This window comes from Chelon labrosus (genome assembly GCF_963514085.1).
Source record: "Chelon labrosus genome assembly, chromosome: 19".
NCBI lineage: Eukaryota > Metazoa > Chordata > Actinopteri > Mugiliformes > Mugilidae > Chelon > Chelon labrosus.
The window spans coordinates 8,658,115-8,680,760 of record NC_140352.1 but is presented as its reverse complement, the minus strand read 5'-3'; the positions used below and the strand labels follow the sequence as shown (position 1 = coordinate 8,680,760).

Genomic DNA, 22,646 nt, shown 5'->3' with positions numbered 1-22,646 from the left:
AGCACGTCGATTACGGCGATGTGAAACGTAACTGAGACGTATTGAGTAGCCTAACGTTACCTCGGTAACCTGGCAACCTCTAGTCAGGGGGGAGGTTGGAGGGGATACACCGTTCTACAGTATTTTGAAAGTGACTGCAGTACCAGTTTTGGCCACAATCTTACATACTGTTCCTTTAAGAAAAGAATTTAGACCAAAAAAAAAAAAAAACAGCGCTCTGAAAAATTTTAACCATCCACAAAAGAACATAAGCTCTCACACCTCTCTGTTTCTCTGAACCACTGTGTTTACAGTCACAGTGCAACATGAATCAGAGAGGTCCGAGAGAAGAAATAAGCATCGGAAATACTCTTAAGATGTTGTTGCACTCTTTCCAAGATTTATGTTTTTGTCAACGGGCTCTCAAAGAGCTGCTGTTTCAGTGGGAAGCTTGGTCTCTTCTTGAATCTGCTCCCAGAACTGATGTCCATGAGCTGCTATAATTTGACTAGCAGGGAGTAACTAAAGAAAAGACATGAATAAAGCTCTTTGAATCTGTCATTGCTCTGCAGGAACTCTGACATGTGAATCTGATAAACTAAGAACACACAAGTGAAATAATAATCTGAACTGATTTCCCACTTTTTTTTATTCATTCATTCATTTTGAGATATTTCAGATTCAAAACAATTAAAAAGAGATTTTGTCATTTTGTTTCCAAAAGGCACATCTCGCATATGGCTTTGCTCTGTTGTCACACTTATTAAATCCAGTCTCAGTGCTGTCACTTCTGTCACGTTTTCGCTCTCACGCTCGGACTAATCTCGCATTTCAGTCTCACAAGGCTGCGCGACGCAGGAAACAGGAGCGTATTTAAAGGATTTATCGGAAGATTTTTAATGAATCGATATCCAATCTTTCAAGACGAGGTCGACCTGATTTGGAAAACCCGAGTTTGTATCTCCATTTCATCCTCTGCACAAATCAAACCAAGAATAACAAGCTAATATGTTTTCATCTGAAGCTCTAATCTTATTTGGGAAGAAATTTTTAACATTATTATACTGAAGTCTTGGCTTCGCTCAAAACTGAAATGTCAGTCCATCTCTAGGAATATAAAACATGCTCTTAAAAGGTAGAAGCAGCCTCTTGTTGAGCAATAAGCGCCTGTTCACAGCTAAGGAGGAATTCTATCTGGTGAGAGCCGCTTGCAAAATGTCTGCACCCCCCTTGACGTGACTAATTATGGAGTTGTATGTTTGTGGTACGTGAGCTTGAGCAGGTACGTGTGTCTGTGTCTCCCACTTTGCCCTAACTAAAAAAAAACAAAAAACAGAAGACTGGATTAGACTGGCTTGGATCACACACACACACACACACACACAATTCTCAGTGCAACACAGAGTTTCTGCTGATCATAGCTTCACCTGTCACTTCCTGAATGCACAGACACCCGACGTGCAGCAGCGCCAAGCACTAGAGCTGTCATTTATTTTACCCCAAGTAAATTCTTCTATAAAATGATAAAAAAAAAAACTTCAAACTTCAATTTGCAGTGATATAATTAAGAGAGAAACAGCAAATCTCACTTTCTATAAGTAGGCAGAAACTAAAAAAAGCCTACGGTACTTTTATTCAATTATCAGACAAAAACTAGTATCATATATGGCAACATTTGCATTTTTATTGCATTTTAAGCAAAAATAATTTGCTTTTTTCTGCTAAATGATTAATTATCAGAATGGCTGCTTATTAATTTCCTGTCAGGCAATTAATCGCGCAATTATTTCAGCACTAGCAAACACAATGCACAAGCTACAACACCTTCCACACCTGCTTGCTTGAATTAGGGACCCTATTTATTGCCTTGATGCCTTCTGCACAAAGAATACACAGATACACACTCACCAACCACAAACATGTTAACAGAGCAGAGGTTTGTGTGGCAGACATGACGCCTGAAGTCACTGGGAGCTGCAGGAGTGGAGGATAGAGAGGAGGAGGAGGAGGAGAGGAAGATGAAGCAACACTCCCGGCATGAAGTCTCCCTACTGGTCTTGTCTCCATGGAAACCTAGACCGTCCCACTGTCCACTAAATGCTAGGGGTGTGATTATGGTGGGTGGCTAAAGGGGATGTGTGATGCTGGCAGTACCGCTGGGCTGGGTGTAAGGTCATGCTGGTGACAAACGGCGGCCAAGCACCAAGGCCACTCTGCCGCTTTTCTGGCAGATGTATTTGTGCCATTAAAAAAAAATAAAATAAATAAATAAATAAATAAATAAATCTATTTCTGGGGCAAAGCTAAAAAAAAAAAAGAAATAAAACATACTGCACCTTAGAAAGCTATTGATTAAGAATGCAGATTTGCTCTTAATGAACTGGAGCAAATCTGACAACACGCGCACAACTTGGCGGGGGGAAATGAAAGCCTTTGCAGAATTGGCCAAAACAAGGTACTTGAGTTCATTAAGCAAGCTGATTGTTGTAATGGTCGTCATTACACCACCCTGTATAGTGCCGCTATTTACCAAAATGTGCTTGGCAGTATTATAGAAGGGTATCCTTGTAGAGTTTAAAAATTAATTAAGTGTATTTTTCTCTTCTCTAGTCCATACTTCCAACTACAGTCACACCACTTCTGGTTTATCAAAACCTCACCCTACACACACATACACACACACACAAACAGAGCAACCTAACAGGCCATTAATTAATGGCAGGTGATAGACTGTACGCACATCATTTCAGCACCCTATGCATGGTACCTCTGGAGCACACCTACGATCAATGTAAATCCATTAACACAGGCAGCCAGGTGTCAACCATGTAACAGCCACTGATTTCCAGCCTCTTAGCCCAGTTCCAATTAAAGTCTCTCAACAGGAGCCAGCGACCGCATCCATAACGGATCCATATAGTTATTGTGTTTTGCCAAATACACCAACTGAGCCCCTTCGGAGCTTGCCAGCCATGTGAGGGCTTTTCAGCAGGATTCAAAAAATTTGTTTAAAGTCTTCAAACTCTCAAGCATGTAGCACAGAACAGATGCGCTAAACTGACTGCTCTTCTTTGCTTTGGGGGGGGGGGGGGGGCTTACCTCTGGGTTTTGGAGGAACCTACTAAACGTTTGCAGACATAAGAAATCAATATAAAGCACAATCAGTGTGTATGTGTATAGGCCATACAGTACACACCAACAGAAGGAAGTTGTGAAGGTGTGAATGAAAACAAAAAGAATCCATTGAAGGGCCTTGTGTTTGTATTTGGAAGTAAATGTATGTGCATGTGTGTATTGAAGTGTATGTGTATATATATGCACATGATGAGATGATGGGTCAGCATGGTTTTGGGCCTTACCTTCGCTGCAGTCATTGCCTTGGTAACCGGTGTCGGAGCAGTCGCAGACGGCCTGGTCGTTGACCACGCTGCACACTCCTCCGTTCTGGCACTGGTGGTCTGGCCCACAGCCACTTGTTATTGTGACGCCCTCCGAGCTGTCCAGCGCCACCAGCGAGCCGTTGATGCTCACCGCCGTGATCCAGCCACGGAAGCCGGGGTATTCCCGCACCGAAGAAGAGGTGAGACGCAGGGGCGAGGAGTGGAGTTCTGGCGTCAGCCCGCCCATGTAAGTGTGACTGAACACCGTCATGTCTCTTCTCTTACTCTTCACTTCTGCCCATCCTTCCAATCGCCCGTCCACCTCCAACGAGGTGTTCCTCCAGTCCCGCCTGACACGCACCGCGTGCCATCGCCCGTCACTCACCGCCACGCCCGACTGCAGTTCGGCCGGCTCAGCGCAGAAGATGGAGAAGCGCAGGCGGAGGTGGCCGTGGAGAAGCAGCAGCTCCAGGAAGTCGCAAAATCCCTCGTCATCGAGGTAGAGCAGCAAGCCCTCTTGGCTGTGAGTCCGCAGGCTGAAGCTCAGCACGCTCTCACAGCAGGCGTTCCACACGGGGAACCGCCCCCACTGGCTGGATACGCCTCCAAACTCCAGGACTTCTCCCTGGGCATGGCCCCCCACGCTGCACAGGCAGAGCCCCAGGAAGAGAAGAGGGGCTGCCGCCCAAACACAAACTGCCATTACACTCATACACGCACTCGCTCTCACACTCACACACACACGAGAGGAGATAGAGGCTAGAGCTGAGGTTTTCCCTCTAGCCTACAGCTCATGGCGACAACTGTAGGGCACTTTGTAGAACACTTGTAGGTGTCAGGTGCACCCTGCTTTCTTGGTAGTGCGCTTTACACTGCAGGGGGGGTCCAACAGCTCCTGTGGGGAGGGGGGTTGAACAGCAGCTCCTCCGTCCCTTCAGCACGCTTTGGACATCTTTCTTTGCCTTGTCTTCTCTGATTTCTTCAATGTCTTCTCTCCATTCAGTCTTTCATTCTTCACTTCTGACATATGCGACTCCAGGAGTGTGTATTTGTGTGTGAGTGTTAGATATGAAACGAATAGGATGTGAACTCCATCTCCGTGCCCTAGATAGGGCCTTATCCCCCATGCAGGCGACTCCCCACGGAGTATGAGTATGAGTGTGTGTGTGTGTGTGGCTCACACACTGGTAATGGAGAGAAATGACACCGTCATAGCAGTATTTTCTCCCCCTCCCTCCCTACCTTAGTAGGGCAAGACTTAAAAGTGTGTGTGGGCAAATAGGTGTGTGTGTGGATGTGTGTGTGTGTGTGTGGATGTGTGTGCGAGTGAGGTATGTGTGCCTCTCACTGCCGCGTCATCACTCTCTCCAGCGACCTACAGAGAGAACAGAGACGGCACAATCAACCAGGGTCACACACACACACACACACACATACACATGCATATGCAACACACGTAAACAGGCACGCACAAACTCTCGCACACAACATACACAAGCCCAGCCTGCTGTTATTCTCAAATTACTCTCTTGTGCATTTTGTGCATTAAACACACACTCTCACACACACACTTCATATTGTCACATTACACACAATTAACAGCTAGGCCCAAACTGTGACACATATAAACTGTTCATACTTGCACACAGCTTAACAAAAATAATGATTTAACACATACAGTATAGGCCATAGGCGCACACACATATACACAAAGACACACATAAACAGCACCTCCTCAGTAGAGCTCCCATCATGCCGCAGGAGATTTCGTATTAGGTGGCATACCTGCGACTGCCTTAACCTCCTAAAGCATATGTTAACTGTTTATACTGAGGCTACATGTATTCGTAACGAGACACTTTAAATCTTCTGTGCTTTAGTTTATTATTTATTTATTTATTTATCTGTCTGTTTATTCGTTTTTGTTTAAAGAATTAAGCAAGGGTGCCTCGCGCCGCCGCCGTCAAGGATCCTGATACAGCTACATCACAAAGAGCGGGAGCAGCATCCGCGCGCTGCGGCGGATGACTCAAACCGCCTCGCTTTCTTCTTTATCGAATTAACGGCTCCCGAGCCTCGTTCCGATAACAGTTCAACGCATTCACGCAAACCCACACCGGCAGCAAATGTACACACACACACACACACACACACATACACAGAGAGAGACACACACGGTAGGCTGCACGCAGTCTTCGAGAGGCGAAAAGCAAGCGACATCACAGTTATTGATAGACGGGGTGAATGAATGCGGTTGAATTATCGATTCCCGATTTGCGGCCATACCTCCATTTTTTTTTTTCCCCCTTCTTCTTCCTCCCAAGCACCCGTTACTCGACTACACCGGGAGGGGGGGTTCAGTCTCATCACCTGAGCACTTTAACTACAGCTTCGCTAACCGGTAGGCTAATTAGTTTTTCTTTTTAAAAAAAAATTAATTAATTAATAAATGACATTACACCTGTAACGGTTGTGATGTGTAACAGCCTCGCCCCGGTAAAAAAAAAAAAAAAAAAAACAAGCAAAACCAGCCGTTGTCTCCACCAGCCGTTGGAAAGCAAACCTACCTCACGCGCATCCTGTGGTTCCGTGGCAACAGCGGCGCGCGCGACTCATCGATTTTCCTTCCCATTTGAGAGGAATTCGGAATCCGCGAGAGAGGAGAGAGAAGCGGCGCTCCCGGTATCCCGGTGGCGAACAGAGCCGGTCATCGAACACGGGGACAGCAACTACCACCGGCTCGCCTTTAGGTGACAAGGTGCTACTGCTTCTCCGCCTCGCGCTCTCTCTCTCTCTCTCTCTTTCTTTCTCTCTTTCTCTCCTTTCCTCTCTCGCGCTCACTCTCTCTGTCTGACTCAATGTCTCTCTCTCTTTTTCTCTCTCTCTCTCTCTCTCCGTTCTCCTGAGGAGGAAAAGGTGCAGTCTGATGCTCTCCGCGAGACTCGGCAGAGGGAGCGTCACGTGGTCGCGCGCGCAAGAGAGAGAGAAAGACTGTGAATGTGTGGTGAGTGAGGGAGAGAGAGAGAGAGAGAGGAAGGATGGGGCGGGGCCGCGCGCTGCTGCAGCACCTTGGACAGCGCGCACTAATAAACCGCCAGCACGAACCCCGAAACGCTTTTTTTTTTTTTTTTTATTTCACCGGAGGCAGAAAACAAGGCGAGAACCCGGGGTATATGCGCGTGATTAAATCCGCGGGTGGCAGCCACGGTGGCCTTTCTTTCTTTCTCTCTCGCACAGCAGCTTCAAGAAAGACAGCGACTGCGGGAGAACCGTGGTTTGGTGGTGGTGGTGGTGGTGGTGAATGAAAAGGAAACAGGAAAGGCCGTGTCAGTTTACAAACGTCTCCTCGCACAGACAAACACCTGAATGCACACTTTACCACCAAAAGTACAAGTTTAGATTTATCGCCAATTGAATAAAAATCTTAATTTTCCAGCAGTGGTGTGTTTTATTAACATTTTTTTAATCAGTAGCTATTAGCCTCGTTGCTACCACTGCCCATCAGACAAGCCCCCTTCACTGTCCATTTTTAAAACTGGTCTTAAAACCCATTTTTATTCCTTGGCTTTCAACCCAGAATGAGAACCTGCTTTTGTTTAGTGTTTTTTTATTGTTTTATTGTTTGTAATCGCTTCCCTTATATTCATATTCCCACCTATGTACAACACTTTGTTTCGGCTGTGGTTGTTTTTAAATAAAGCTGAGCTAATCCATATGCATATATCCTTTTTAACATAATCACATTTATATCAATCTTTATTGAAACTGAGCAGGAGTATAACCAAGTCCTTTCTTTATGTTCCTATGAGCGTTTTCATGCTCAAATGGGGGGAATGTAATTTAAAACTCTGTACCACGCGGTACCTGAAACCATCCACACGGTTTTGAATTCTTGTGTTTGAACTCTGACTTTAACGTGTTGGACCTGACACCCGTCACTCGTTTTAAAAACACCGCATAGCTGAGAAGCAAGTTGAGTTGCTGCCACCGACGCTTATTATATTACTTTTGTTTTACTGCTTTTCAGTTCAGGTCGTGTTATCTCTGTAAGGGCGGGGGAAGAGCCTGGCGGAAGGGCTGGAGGAATGTGACCTTCAGCAGATAGGGGGGGTATGACGCGAATCTGTTTTGGGAACTCTTTGCTCGTTTTGCCGCTATCGATGCTTTTGTGCTTTTTGTCCGTGCTGTGAGCCCATCTAACTCAAATTTCCGCTACACCCTCCGACACACTGACCTCAGCCGCTCCTCCAACACCTTTGGGATGAACGTCTCACTGTGCGCCAGCCAGGCCTTATTTTATGCAGGTGTATCCGCTTGGATGCATAAAATAAGGACTTTTACAGTACGGCAAAAACATATTGATTTACTGTTGAGGTGTTGGTTGTTTGTGCATTTACACCCATGCTACATTTGTTCTAAATGTAGCCTACATGTTCTTAAACAGGCTATACACAACCTCATGCAGCCTGATCAGTAAATACACACAGCTTTTTTCTATTTCTCTCCCCTTCCCATGGAGGGACTCCAGCTGTATGGCACCCAGCTCAGAGGTGCTCTCCCTGGGCTCCCTGGGCTCCCTGGGCCAGCTGCAGCAGCTGCTACTGCTGCTCTTTTTTTTTTTTTCCTTCTTCTTTCACTGGATCTGTCTGTCTCCAACTGGCCGGCTTTACTCCTTTCACTCTGCTTTACTACTATTTTCTCATACCGACACTATCGCCGGGCGCTGGAGCTGAAGGAGCTAGAGCTGACGAGCTGGATGAATTCAAAGGAACATCCCTGACCTCACTGGAAGAGATGCACTGTAAAGAAACAAAGAACGGAGCACTTTACACAGATGTACATTACCTGCACACATTCTTTATTCCAGATGTTTATACAGTATTTTTTTATTTTTTTATTTTTTTAAGTCTGTCTGCAGAGGAATGCACAGCCAGACAGCTGTTTAAATCTATGAGATATTCGCTTACGCACATATTTACTCCGAGGGCGAGGCAGACGACTTGTTAAAGAGGCAGCTTTATGGTTGAGCCACAGTATGACCGCACAGCTGGAACACGGAGGCTCAAATTGATTCGAGCAACAGATATTAAAGCGAAAGGGGTTGACCACAGAGAGCAGCGCTGAGATAAAGATGGGAAGGAGTTGTGCACATGTTTTTGTGTGTGAGGAGAGTGTTACAGAGTGAAGACAGTAAGAGAGAGAAACGGAGGAGGAGGAGGAGGAGGAGGAGTTACTATGGAAACTATCTCAACATCACCACCTGGTTTCCCATTGGACTGACCACCACCACCACCACCAGCAGCACAACTCCCTCATACTCTACTCCTTCTCCTCCCCCCATGTGCTGACCTTTAGGACCAAATGACATTATCAAATAATAGCATTCTTCCTGGTGGAATGAAAACACCACAGAAACATCTGGTAGAAACACACTGTCAGTTTGGAGGAATAAACAATAAAAGAGATTGATTAGTGCCTTGACAAACGAAGCATTGATCAAATACTTCATAACGAACACAGTGAAGGTTTACGTTGAGTCGGTAATGTGTTTTTTAAATAAGGTAATTTGAAGTAAGCACATCTCAGAATGAAGCAAATCACGGCACTGCAATCAATTTTATGAAAAAATAAAAAAATAAATAAATCACCAAGCATATTCTAAAAGTATGTGCATAAAAAGAACCTCACAGAAAAAGTAATTGCTAAACCCAAGCTCATTGATGGATCCCCCTTTGTGGCCGTCGAGAGAGCATTATTTTTGCCTGACGACATCACAACAGAGGATATAATTATCTGCAATAATTCTGAAAGAACGAGCAGTGAACTTCAGGTAACTTTTGTTTTATTAATTGGATTTCGGAATGAGACTCGCAGCCGGGCCGGAGATAAAAAAAAAAAAAAAAACGGGCAAAATGGTCAGACATAATGGGAGACTCGATTCAGCATGCCGCGGAGCAGGTTATCTGTTTCTACAAGAGCCATCAAGGCGTGATGTGATGCATCATCAGTCTGTAAGAGGCACGGGGAAATGCATTATACCATGAGCATTTTAAATTGCTGCGACTCTATCAGCCAACATTAACCGTGACAGATATGGGCCGCCTCTGATTGCATTAGTCTTTATTGAATGATGAGGTGCAGGAGCTCCATTCTGTACGTTGCTCCAACCACATTTTCTCTTCCTCAGCCTCTTCCCACTTCCCCTCTCTCTGACAGGCTGACAGCAGGCAGTGACCCCTGACTCTTTGCCTACTCAGCAAACAGAAGGTCACTGTATATGTGTGTGTGTCTGAGTGTGTGTAGATATATATTTTTTTTATATATATATATATATGTGTGTGTGTGCGTGCGTGTGTGCAGGAGCGCTCGTGCACGGGTAATGTGTGTCTGAACTGCCAGCAGAGAGAATATACAGCCAAAAATAAAAACTCATCTGTCAGCATCCAGTGGGTATGTGTGTGTGTGTGTGTGTGTGTGTGTTTTTGTGCGCTCGTATTTTGTGCTTGTGCTCGTGTCAGTTCGCGCCTCTGTGTTTGAGTCTGAGGCGGTGAAGGCTTACCTAGTAGTGAGCGGTGACAAACGCGTGGAGGTTTTTTATTTTTTTTTTTAACGGCGGCGTAAAATGAAAGGTGAGATTATATGTATGTAGGCTTCCTCCGTCATTTAGGACACGTCCACGGCGGGGAATATGAGAATATGATTACACGGGTATCATTTTATGAGTCAGAACCCCCTGCTGTCAGGCGGAGAGGGCGGCGTTTGTGTAAGCGTGCATCCGTGCATGCGCATAAGTGAGTTAGCGTGCGTGTGTGTGAGTGTGTTTGACAGGCAACCACCCTTTTCTAAATGAGATTAAATGGGAGGTTTGTCTCTAATCGTGTTGTAATGAGTTTCTGTGTAGCTCATACATTTACTAATTCCACTTGCCAATAGTGCGAACGGCCACGTGCATGCATGCAGGCATGCGTGTGTGCGTGTCCCTGCGCCGGCGAGGTGCGAGAGGTCACCTCCCTGCAATCTTACTCTCATTTATAACAATAGCACTGACCTGTCCTCATCAAAGGATTGCAATTTCTAAACACAAATAGCATTAGCTCATGTGCGCGAAACGTCCACACACGGGTGCCCACGCCCCGTGCACAGGCATGCACACAAGGCACGCACACACACGTAGGCGCAAGCGTGCAGTCCATCTGTGTATGGATCTGTGTGTCATTAGAACTCTCAGCAGGCATTAGCATTGATCATCTGACCAGCAGATGGAGAGTGACCGACAAGGACCAAACAAAGCCGGTCTGATTGTGTGTATGTATGTGTGTGCACAGGAGCGGGTGAAGAGGATGAATGAGAGGAGGGGAGGTGTGTCAGATTGGGCTTGCTTACATGAGTGGCCAAAATGGACAATAAAAAAAAATGTATATATATATATATATATCAAGATCCATAGTTCATTAGCCTTTGCATCACTGATTTGCGTGTGTCTATGTGCAGACCTTTGCAGTGTGTCTACACGCATCAAAGTGACCATAAATCTTGACCCGAGAGCGGCTTCTGGTTGTCATGGCGATGTAGATCCTCTCAGCCCCGGCGGCACTCGATGCCCTACAGTTAGGGGTCAGGGGTCGGAGCAGTTTTGTGCTGTGGAGCGGACTTTCAGAGTGGATAATGAACAGGGGAAACCAGTAACAAGGAACACACTGCCACCTTTTACCTCCGACCCCTGACCTCTTATCTCGTGTCCTCCAAAATGTCATATTAGCTGCGCGGCACGCACGGAGAATGCTACAGAGCCCTGTTACCCGAGGGTACATGCGCCTCGCAGTCAGTGAAGGAGGGAATCAAATAAAGCGGACGGAGCTGCAGAGAAAACACACAAACCACAATGTGTTTCAGGATGCTACAAGACAGAAGGTGTTCAAACACAGGACCAAAGTCTGGATGCTGGTTCACGGTACACTTAAATTTGGGCGATAAGTTCTGGCTCACAGTCGGCATTTCAGTTTGTCCCAAAGATGCCGGACGGGGCTGAGGTCATGGCTTTGTGCAGCGCAATCAGGTTCTTCCACACTAAACTACTGGGAACCGTTTATTTCCCCGACCCTGCTTTGTATGTGATTTTAAAGGGTTTTTCAGGATCTGCAAGGCCGCGGGCGTCGTCTCATCACTCAAGACGCTGCGACGTTACAAGATTCCCCTCAATGAAAAACCGTCCCGGACCAGGAGCACACGAAATTCAGTTTGCATTGATCACGCACATGAATTGCTCCATTTGTGCGTGCAGGAGCATGCAGGTGCAAAGTGTGAGCACCCGGGCCGTGGCGGAGAGGAGAAGCATGAATTAGGGAAGTGCGAGCGGGGAGAGGAGGGTTACTATGACAACAGGGGAGAACGTTCCAGGTGACAGTGAGATCGTTGAGATGCTAATTGTCCATTTTCAATCCTCCATAAACTTTAACAGCCACTCTGCCTCCACATGTTATTCTAACTCAGTCACAGAGTATACCTCTGGGATGTACAGCTATTCCTCCCTCACCCTCCCTTCTTTTCTCTTTTTTTTCCCCCCATTTATAATGACACTCCATCCTTCCCTCATCCCGCCCTTCATCTCCCCCCTCCTTCCTCCTGCCATTACATGCAGGGTAGGGGAGACTATGTAAATATCACAGTGGACGCGGAGCATACGTGTGCGCGTCTCATGAGGCCCACCAACACCTGATCATCAGACTCTCCTCCATCCATCGCGCTCGTCCTTGCTCCCCGCCTCTCTCCTCATTTCCTCCCGTCCAAATTCATCTCCCTCCGAGTCCCCTCCCCTCCTCTTATTCAGCCTCCTGCTGTTTATCTCCGCCGCCGCTCCCTCCCAATGCACTGCGTTTAACCACTTTGTTCCCCTTTAAGATAAAGATAATTAAATCAGCAGCTAAATGAGAGAGCGACTGTGCTGCTGGCGTCACCATGGTAGCACTTTGATGTTCTATTTCGGCGCGATAGTATCAACATCAACTCATCAGTCCCAAGCTACTGTTGCACACGGTCGCGCACATACGCACAATTCGCGCATTCGCGGACCATGTTCCACTTACTACCTCCTACCTCCTCCTCCTACTCTTACTGTACACACAAAGGGACATATGACACGCTAAGCGCTACAGTCCTCGGTTTTGTTTCTTGTCATCCAACCAGAGCATTCTCCACTGTTGATCTCACCCACTTCTCTTCTCTTCTTTCTTTCTTTCCCTCCCCAGACCTCTCCATCTCCCTCATTGCTAATCTTATGCCGCTCTTGCTCTCTCTCTTCCTCTCTCTCCCCTCCGCCTCTTTCCTCCCGATCAGCAGGTTGCTAGGCAACTGTGCTCCATTGATCTAGGGGAGCACGATGACAAGCTCCCATAACTGTCATGAAAACACACACACACACTCGCGCAGGCACACACACACACGAACACACGCAGTTATTGGAGATGTCTAGTAGCACCTTTAGAACGAAGGCGTCCGCTTATCTGATAAGGACAAGGAACGGGAGGAGACAAGGAGGAGGGACAGAGTGATACAAATGACAGAAGAGGAGGAGGAGGAGGAGGAGAGAATGGCTCTTTGTGTTGCTTACCTACTCACGCCCTCCCTTCACCGTTTCCCTCTCCTCATTCCCTCTCATTTCTTCCCTCAGCTATCCAGTGTAACCCTTGCCATCCCTGGAAAACAATTACCTTCCCCGTTGGCCTGGCTAAATTTCCAATCTGACCCATCACACAGTCACGGCCACCTCATCATCGGCGGCTACAAACTGGCTCCGTTCCATTTGTGCCTCCACTTCTGCAATCGTTACTCGCACTGTCACAATAAAATGAAACAAAGGAGAAGATGGTGGAAGGAGAAGCGGTCCGAGGACTTGGCGTAAAATGGACGGGTTTTCCCGAGCACGTCGTGCAGAGGGCTAAACTTAATTCGCTTGAATTTTCTCGTTAAATCAAGTGACAAATTGCTCAAATAAACCAATTCTGTCAATTAGATGAAGTGAGAGATACAATTGTTGCTCATTCATTCTCATTACTCATTCATTATTTTTTTTTTAGGTTATTTAAGCATTTTTAGTTTTTATACTTCTAAGTGTAATTATTAAACAAACCAGGTTTAATGTGTTAATTTGTCAGCTTTGGAAGTGCTACAGGCTGCATTGTTTTTTAACCTTTGGGCACACCCAAACAAGCTGTTCCCTCAGGCGTCTTTATCCCCAACTAATCAACTTCGGCTTCACATTTAACAGACGCGAGAGTGACGCCGACCTTCCTCCCCATCTCGAAAAAGAAAGTGAATAAAATGATTTTTTTCTAAAATGTGTCGTTCCCCTTCGGGGGGAATTGTTTCCTGTCTGGCCTTGTAGAAGTGAGTTTTTATAATTAGGAGCGGGAACACGTGAACGACAATTCAAATGATATTCAGTCATTCATTCATTCATCTTCTGTAACCGCTTGTTCTGTGAAGGGTCGCCGGATGGCTGGAGCCTAACCCCGCTGTCATTGGGCGAGAGGCGGGGTATACCCTGGACAGGTCCCCAGTCTATCACACCTACGTCCAATTTGGAATCACCAATTAACCTAACGAGCATGTCTTTGGAAGGCGTAAGGAAGCCGGAGTATCCGGCGAGAACCCACGCAGACACGGGGAGAACACGTGTCGCAACTCAAAACACTTTCACTCGAAAAATCCCAAACCCAACATTTTCGTCTCAAATGTACGTATGCCACGTGCCTCCAGAAGATTCGACTTAATGAGACTTTCCTCCTTTCTTTCCTGCTGCTCATCAATGTCAAGTTCCCGTGGCCTTAATGTGCTTTGTGCTACGCTGTAGTCAGCAGAGCAGTGACGCACAATTTTGTGGCGTCCTTCGAATTTAATGAAAAAATATGTCGATGCCCTCTACAACAACATACAGACGTACGGTAGATAAGAAAAAGTAGAAAATAGAAAATGACGATGGCATAAATTCTTTCTGCACTTCATAATAAAAAAAAAAAGCAAAAAAAAATATTTGAGGTGGCGGTGTGCGAGCTTTATCTTAGAGCTGGGGACTACAAATATGGCTGTGATTACATATTCTGACAACTCACGGCGCAGGAAACAAAAAGAGACGATTATAACATGTGTAAGTACGGAGCATACCGTGCCGGGACCTTGAACGCTGCGTGCTCATCAATTAAACTTAAAGCCTGGACACAAAAAGAAAGACTTTTGAATGGGGCTCTTTGGAAGGCTGAGGCAGAGAGAGAAGAATGGTTCATTGAGATAAAGACCTTGAGATGCATCAGTAAAAACACTAAAAGCTTGTCGCTGTGATAAAGTCAGAGGTAAATACGCTTAACAGACTCTCAGCGAAGAGCTCGAAGACATTCGGTTGCATCAAGGACAAGCTGAAGACGTTGTAAGATGTGAATGTAAAAGGTTTTCTTGGGTCAGCTAGTAAGAGGGATTCACCCTCTGGGGACACTAAATGTATACCTAATATTTTTATTATGACAGTCGAATCAACGGATTATGCTGGGCACTTTTTCTTTTCTAATGAAATATTACACGGGAGAGCAGATAGAAAAATAGAGATAGACTGAAAAAGGCAAAAAAAAAGACAAATATGCCATTCATTTCACTAGCGGCAAATGATTTCATTCACCGCAGTGAATAATTTCATTCAGAGAAGGCAGTATAGGTCCTCTGGCTGAAAGGGAAAATTAAATAAATGACTGATTTGATTTCGAGCTTTGAAAAAGTAGTTTCATCGCTGGAGGTCAGCAAAGGAGCTGCAGATGACAATATTTACAGCAGAAACACAAAATGTTCTTTTCAGTGCGTCTGTCAAGTGTCCAGAGCCAAAATGTTCTGTCTCTAGCCAGAGTGACAGACTCCCTTTCATCATATCAAGTCAGTCCTCTTCACCTGCCAAGCTCAACATATTCATTGACAGCGCGATTTTTCTTCGTCAGCCTCACACTGGCGTACGCTCCTAAAATCAACACATTTAAAAAAAAAAGAAAAAAGAATGAAATAAAATGAAAAGGAAAAAAATTACTTTCATGAATCCCCATTCTCCTACACCTCTTCCTCTCTGTTCTCCTCCCCCACTCCAGTTCTTTCTCTGACTTCAGTACTCCAACAGCTTTATGCTGGCTCTTCTCCAGCAATTATCTGGTCGGTTCCACTCTGACGCAACTCAAGACTCCACTCATCTTCTTCTTCGTCATCAGCTCCTGCTTCCTCGGTAAAAGCGAGACTCCCTCTCTGACATAAACTCCCACTCGTCTCCAAAACGGGCATCAGCTCTATCTTTACTCAAACATTTCTCTGGTGCTGACTAAATCTCATCTCCATCTCCACTGTGGCTCTTCAGTCAGATTGACACCAAAAGCTGCCTCTGCTGTGATGTGGCTATGACTCCGCTTTGGCCCTGACTCCATGCCAGCTGCCCGCCAGATCCATCTTTGACTCATCTCTGCTCTTAAACCTCAGACGCAAGTCTGTCCTCTTTCCAATCCAAAAGTTATGCCAGCGCAGTCCTGGCTCGAGACTTTCTTTTGTACTCGAAGTTCTGCCTGAGTTGCAGCCCGTTCAAGGGTGCAGTGTTCCTCTGGAGAGCTCCGGTAGCTGACGTCACCCTGCATCAGCAATCACAACACCGCCTTGTTGGCAGGAAAGCGCACTTTTCGAACTACTATTTGGTTGACAACTGCAAGCAACTAACTTATCCTTGCACCAGTTATATCCAAAAATGGTCGACAGCTGTTGTGCCCCAGGAGGCCAGAATAACAACAAGGGGAAACGAGAAGAGCTACTATTACAAGCAAAAGGGAAATTGTTTTACAGGATTCCCAAAGATCCCGCAAGACAGCAGATGTGAATTACTGCAATAAAACGCACAAGAAACAGGCACGAGAAAACTGAGCGGTGGCATCCCTCAACAAACGGATTTCGCTTGTGTAGCGATCACTTTATATCAGGTACAGAATCCAGCGTTTTCCAAGTGCAGTGTGTCTGGTTTATTTAGCATGTTTTTAACACGATGTCCAACAGATTATTTTTTTCATAAAGGCAGGTTAGGCTAATATTTATAATGTGGATTACAAAGGGGTGTTGCTCATTCAGCACTAAAACTACTCACGCCGAGAAAGAAATTCGGGATTTAACAGTTACTTCTTGTTGTGGTTCTTCAATATATGCTTTCAGTGACTCTCTGGAAGTGGACGAAGGAAAGTTAATGAGGTAGTGACATATATCCAGATACTGCAGGTCAGGAACATTGTCCACGCCGGCTTCAACGTTCGAAAAAAGCACCCCTGGGGAATGATAAGGGTCTGTGACATTTAATCTGTCGAGTTCTGCCTTGTACTGGTCAATTTCTATCTGTTTGAAGTGCGCAGTAAACTCTGACGGCCTGAAATCAGCGCTGGCGCCATTCATTTTTCCTCAGAGTTTTCCTGCCAATATGGCGACGTCAACAAAAAAAAGTCACGTGATGCCCGGAGCGCTATATAGCAATGTTGGTCTCTCATTCATTCAGTTCACCACTTTAGCACAATCTCAAATCGCAAGGACGGCCATGAGCTATGATTTTAGAGATTCCATGTCTTTCCTGAAAAGTGGAATTTGGTGTAAACAGCCTACTCATAGTGCCCAGAGGAAGAATCCAGCTGACAGATGGCTTTAACACAGTGAAACAATTCAACATAAAAGGACTGGCAGTAAACGTTGTCGTTCATGGTTTCCAGATGATATATCTTGAATAGCTTACAGATCCTTTCATTTTTTTCCCCTTCACCACAAGGTTTAGAAGCGGTTCTCAGTGACATGTCTCAGCTACTACCAAATGCACTGCTGTGAATTTTGGTGTAGACTCTCATGTTCCCCAGAGGATGTTGACAATCCCCTGTTGTCTTTACCTAGCGCTACCATCAATATAGATTTAGGACCAAGTGACTGCCAAGCTCTACTTTGCATTTACAGCTAATTATCAGATGGTAGCAGGCTTACTTTAGCAGCTAGCTCGAGGTGTTGCTGACAATGCTGCTCAATCATTGAGGATTGCCATCAATACAAATACTGTAGCATTAGCTAGAAGAAGGGGGCATGGGTGACTACTCTTAATTTAAGAGTCACACTTTGAATGGAGCAAAGAGACTACCGATTTGTACCAACAAACCACCCGTACCATATTCCTCCTTTATTATTTTTTATGAAGATATTCACATTTTTTTAATATCCCCCACATCATTACAAAATGTGCAATGGATTCCCAAGATGGAATTAATTTTAAACTAACAATCTGTCAGCCTGAAAGACCAAAGGGAGTTCCTTTTACCAATCAGTCTCCTATAACACTTTATGGTTCTCACTCAAACTTACTGATACAGTTATTGCTTTGGGAAGAGAAGAGCTCAAGGAAGATTTAGAGTATTAGTTTCCATTGCAATGACTGTACTTAAGCCCTATTTATACCAATTTTGCAAGGGAAAATATCTCAAATCCCTTCCGTAACATCAGCCGCAAGTGCGGAATATGCATCTCTGTAGCGACTGGACAGTTCTTCTAAATTATCCCAAATTTAGATATTGTTCTCTTCTTAATGGTGGAGAAAAGTCTACACCAGCTGGCAGTTTTTTGTCTTAAAAGAGGCCTGAGACATTGCATAAATTCTGTTAAATGAGAAGCTCATCACGTGAACTCCAAATGTGTTGCTTTTAATTTCTAATAGGGAGAAGAATTCATCATCTAATAATCGTTTCCTTTTTTTAAAATCATCATTTCTATTTATACATTTATAGTGTTTGAAGACAGAGGAACAATATCTGTTATGCCGATGTGTGAACATGATTCTCTCTTATTCTAATTAGTCAATGCTTGTGCTGGTCTGACATTTTTTACAAATTGGGTTTTTGCAGTCCCAGTGTAAAAACTGAGTCAAAATAGATAATATTGACTCTGTAATAATGGTTTTCTTATCTTACAGTCCTTCATATCATTATTAGCTGTTATACCGGAATAGATTCACATTCTCGGGCAAGTACAATACTGCTGATAGATGTGGCTGCACGCACCGAGCCCGTACAGTGTGTGAGCCTGCAAGAGAAATCTCGGGAGTCATATGAACAGTTCAGGATCAAACAGTCCGAGGCCTCAGAGCCCAAAATGGCCCACTCAACTCTGCTCCCTGCACATAGTATACTTTTATGGCTCAGCTGGCCAATTCCTCACTAAAGCTGCCGAGATAGAGTCAGAGGTTCAAGAGCTTTTTTTGTGTGAAACCAGTGCTGCTAGAGTGAGTCAATACGGAGGAGACCTTTGGATGGGTTTCGTAGACCTCAATCGCCGCGGTAGAACAACTAAATATCGGAGGTTAGTCGGATGATCTTGCAAGTGGATGGTGGGAAGAAAAGGCAGAAAATAAAAATCATCTTTCAAAGCTTAGCCAGAGGACGGACTAAAGAAAGCAACAGTGACAGTGCAGTGTTTGCTCATTACAGGTGGGAGCAAGGAACATTGACTGTAAATTGATTAAGCTGGCCAGAGTGAAACAGAACCTCTGGCTACCCTTCCACTTCTGGCAGGAATACACAAAAGAAGTTCTGGACGTCGGAAGCTCCATTAAACGAAGTACAACGTCAGAGAATAAGACCTTGGCACAGAACGCAGGCGACAAAGAGGGGAATAGGCACATTTTCCTGGAGTTTTGGTCCCGACATCAAAATCCACTAAGAGCAGGACGGACAATACAAGAAAACAAACAGTGAGGAGTGCAGCTCATCTTAAAGGGGCACGCCTATGCTTCCGTACAGCTAAGAGAACTGCAAGTCACAGATTTAAGCCACAAGGGAGGCGACACACAAAGCCGACCGTCGACTGTTCCTTGACCCCTAGTTTCTGGAGCGTGTCCGGCACCGTTGCACCCAGTCAGACCCTTGTCGGCAGCTTTTCAGCCGATTCAGTATATTGAATCAGTGGAGAACTCAAGTTCAAGGGGCACTCAGATGGCTATTGTTGTTTTACATCTTCTTCTGATTCAAATTCACATTCAAATACACAAATATTCTTCTAAAGAAGTGATCATCTTGGATGTAGACCAACTGATCCAGACGATTCAGGAGAGGGCAACTCTATATGACAGTTTGCAGGTCTTCCTAGCCTTCTATCCTCCCAGCTAATAGTAGCACTTCTCATTTTCCCTTTTGAATGATGAATACCGACTACTGCCACCTATATGCATGAAGTTATTTACTTTCACGCAGGCGCCGGGCGTATATGCCGGCCGGGTGTTGGCTGTAGTCTTTGCGGCGTGTTTAAGCGCAACTCTTCGATCCAGACACAGGTGACGCGAGGTGACATCACAGTCGGCCTTGGTTGTCGCTTCTGTGTGTCAGACCCTTAAATCCGCCGAATTAAATAACAAAATACGTCATCGGTCATGGCCCTCCAGGAAGAAAAAAGGCTCTTTTTCTGATTCGATTCCTCTTCTGACAGCATCACTAAATTAAAAATACTGCTTTGTTGAGATTAGAGGACCTTTGTTGTCATGGTTACAGCCATAACCATGTGGTTAGGGTCATTGGTAAAAGTGCTGATTTCTGTAGTATCTCAGGTTTAAAGACGTTTTGCTCATCCATCCATTCTCGACGTGTGTCCTCAGCAGACTTTGTGGTGCCGTGATGACGCCACCCGTCTTCCTCCCTCGGGTCCGGCGGATAAGTGGTCACTAGACGGCTTGTGGCAGAGCTTTGTGAGCACCCTCCTAAGCCACAGAGCACATAACACAACTGTTTCCACATTGTGTGAACCGATCGTCACGTCAGGGAAACTGACTCTGACGTGTAAAATTTGCAAAGTACCCCTTTTAAATGCAAAAACTGATGAAATGACATGTTGTCGACTCGCAGGCAGCACCTTCCGAATGAAAGCGAGTTTCTTCAAGTGATGAGGGAAAATGGCTAAAGGAAAGCTCTATCTTGGCCACCTCCCTCATGAATAAACAGAGGACTCTGCAGGGGAAGAACGGAAAGGTTTAGGAGCAGCTCTGCACTCGGAGAAGGAACAGAAAGAGAGGAGGTGCACGGGGGAAAGAGGGTGAAAAATGAGAGGACATGCTTGTCAGAGAGGAAGAAGGTCCATGAGAATAAAAATGAAGTTAATGTTACATGTATGGAGAAAGTGAGGTACACTCTGACGGAGGAGGATGCTCGGGGAAAAACCCACCTACGTTCCCAACACTGATTCACCGCTCTGGAATAATGACTTAATTCATTTATTTTCACTTTCATGTTGACACACTGACTCTTTTGGTTACAACAAAAAGAATAAAAGGTGGATTACAGCAGATTACTGTTTATGGTCTATATTAGACGCAGCAGCAAAAAAAAGGCCTTTGTATTGAATTAAATAGAGAAACATTTACAGTAAATTCTATTCACATCCATTCATCTTGAGTTATCTCCCGATTTACTGCAGCATCGCTGTTTGCCATCTTCCGAACGAGAGATAACAAACTGTGGCAAATTCACCTTGCGAAGGCTTAAACAAAGCGTTTTTTCCCCCCCACCGCAGCAAATAAAACACATTCTCCATTATGAAAATGGCCTCTTTTTGTGGAAAACAAACAACGTAGAACAGACTGTTCACATTTCCCTAAACGCCTGTGTTGTTTGTCGTCGTAATGCAAAGCTAACAAACAGCAGGAGAGGACGCGATTTAATGTCTTCTAAGAAACGTCTTCCTGTCAAAGACAAATACAGCTTATGGGACAATTTGTAAGCTATTGTTTGTGTTGACTCACATATGAATGAGATTACAGTTGTGTGTATATTAGGTTTAAGATCATTTGGACCGAGATTTATTTGATTTGTAAATACATCTCTGTAGCTCTATCATCTCATTTTCACATCAAGGGAACATGAACTATGTGAAACTGATGCATTTAAAGAACAACCTGCTTTAAATTACAAGAAGGGGAGTCATTATGGTAAATTAGGCAACAAATGAGAGAAAATAATCAACATTGGTGGTAACTACAAGTTTTAAGAGCAGTGAATATAGACCTGACCTTTGGTCTTCTGCTTGCAGCTGGTGACCAGCTCCACAGCAGCAGGTTTGTCTTTGGTGTTCTCGAGCAAGGGTATCTATGTGGCAGATGTTTCCTATGCTCCTCTGTTTTTTTTTTTTTTTCCTGCTCAGCTGGGGATTTCAACCACCAATCTGCCTCTTCAAACCGGAGCGTGGCACGTTACATAAAAAGGTTTGCTGACTAGCCTCACTTCAGAGGCAGAAGAATGAGCGTGGCCGCTGTTCACTGAGCTGACGTTACAGGCCAGACTGTTGCTGTCCACTTCATTTGGTTCTGAATCAGTGCTCACATGGCATACGTGGAATTTATTTGGGGGGGGGGGGGGGGGGGGGGATCGCATCATGGATACTCTGTGGGAAATAGAAACTCAGCACCCCCTGGTGTCTGGTCTGAGGCCCTGAGCTATCGGCACTGCTTCATGTAACAAACGCAAGACACAAGGGGACATTTATTGAGAATAAATTAGTCTGAAAGAGCGTTCAGGGGAGAAGTATAACTCTAATAGCTGCTGCTGTGACCTTTCACATGATCACATCACAACAGATTTAATGTTTAATATTATGTATCATTAATATACATCCTCATTTAATTATTATTAATTATTAGTATTATTTTTTGTGTGTCAATTACAAAAATATATACACTGGACAACAATGCTTAGAGGAAGGGTTTTGTTATTTTATCAGTTCTATACAAAATTCTAGTTTTAATCATATAAACATTATGTATATTTCATACTGTCATAACTGGTGTAGGGATGTTTTTTATTATAAATTTCTACATGAGCACAGAAAACTATTTCAGAAGCAATGGATAGTTAAAAGTTTATCTGCTATAATTGTAAATATGACTGATTGACAAGGTTTTGCACTTTACACCCAAAATGTCTAAAACATCCGTCATGGTGGATCTACCTTCAAAATAAAAGCAAGATGTTTCAAAAGTGATATACATTAGTGGTGCAGGACAGGCTACTGATGTAGTGTTATTAAACGAGTGTCTATTAAATAGATTTATAGTTTAATAACCGAACTATACCTTTAAAAAAGTCGAATATCTTTGGTTATTGAGGTTTATTCTGAAAGTCGTGCAACGGAAGTAGAGGTACTTACGTAATCCATTTGTCTTGATCAAATATTTCCTGGATCAGAGCTGCTATAAGATTGTTTTCCTGTCGTTAAGCAACACATAAA

General features: G+C 44.6%; 1 protein-coding gene across 6 annotated transcripts in view; it reads right to left on the bottom strand.

Annotated features, from left to right (window-relative positions):
- The window catches only part of nrxn1a (neurexin 1a), a gene marked incomplete at its 5' end in the record, with an annotated part of 50,554 nt that extends 46,483 nt beyond the window's left edge, over window positions 1-4,071 (bottom strand). For 5 of the 6 annotated variants that reach the window (XM_084568020.1, XM_084568019.1, XM_084568018.1 and 2 more), the window contains one exon: window positions 3,339-4,071. In XM_084568020.1, the coding sequence (XP_084424146.1) occupies window positions 3,339-4,071 (733 nt within the window). The remainder of the gene's footprint in view (window positions 1-3,338) is intronic. The other variant, XM_084568023.1, reaches the window with a different exon arrangement.
- Between the last annotated feature and the right edge of the window lie 18,575 nt (window positions 4,072-22,646).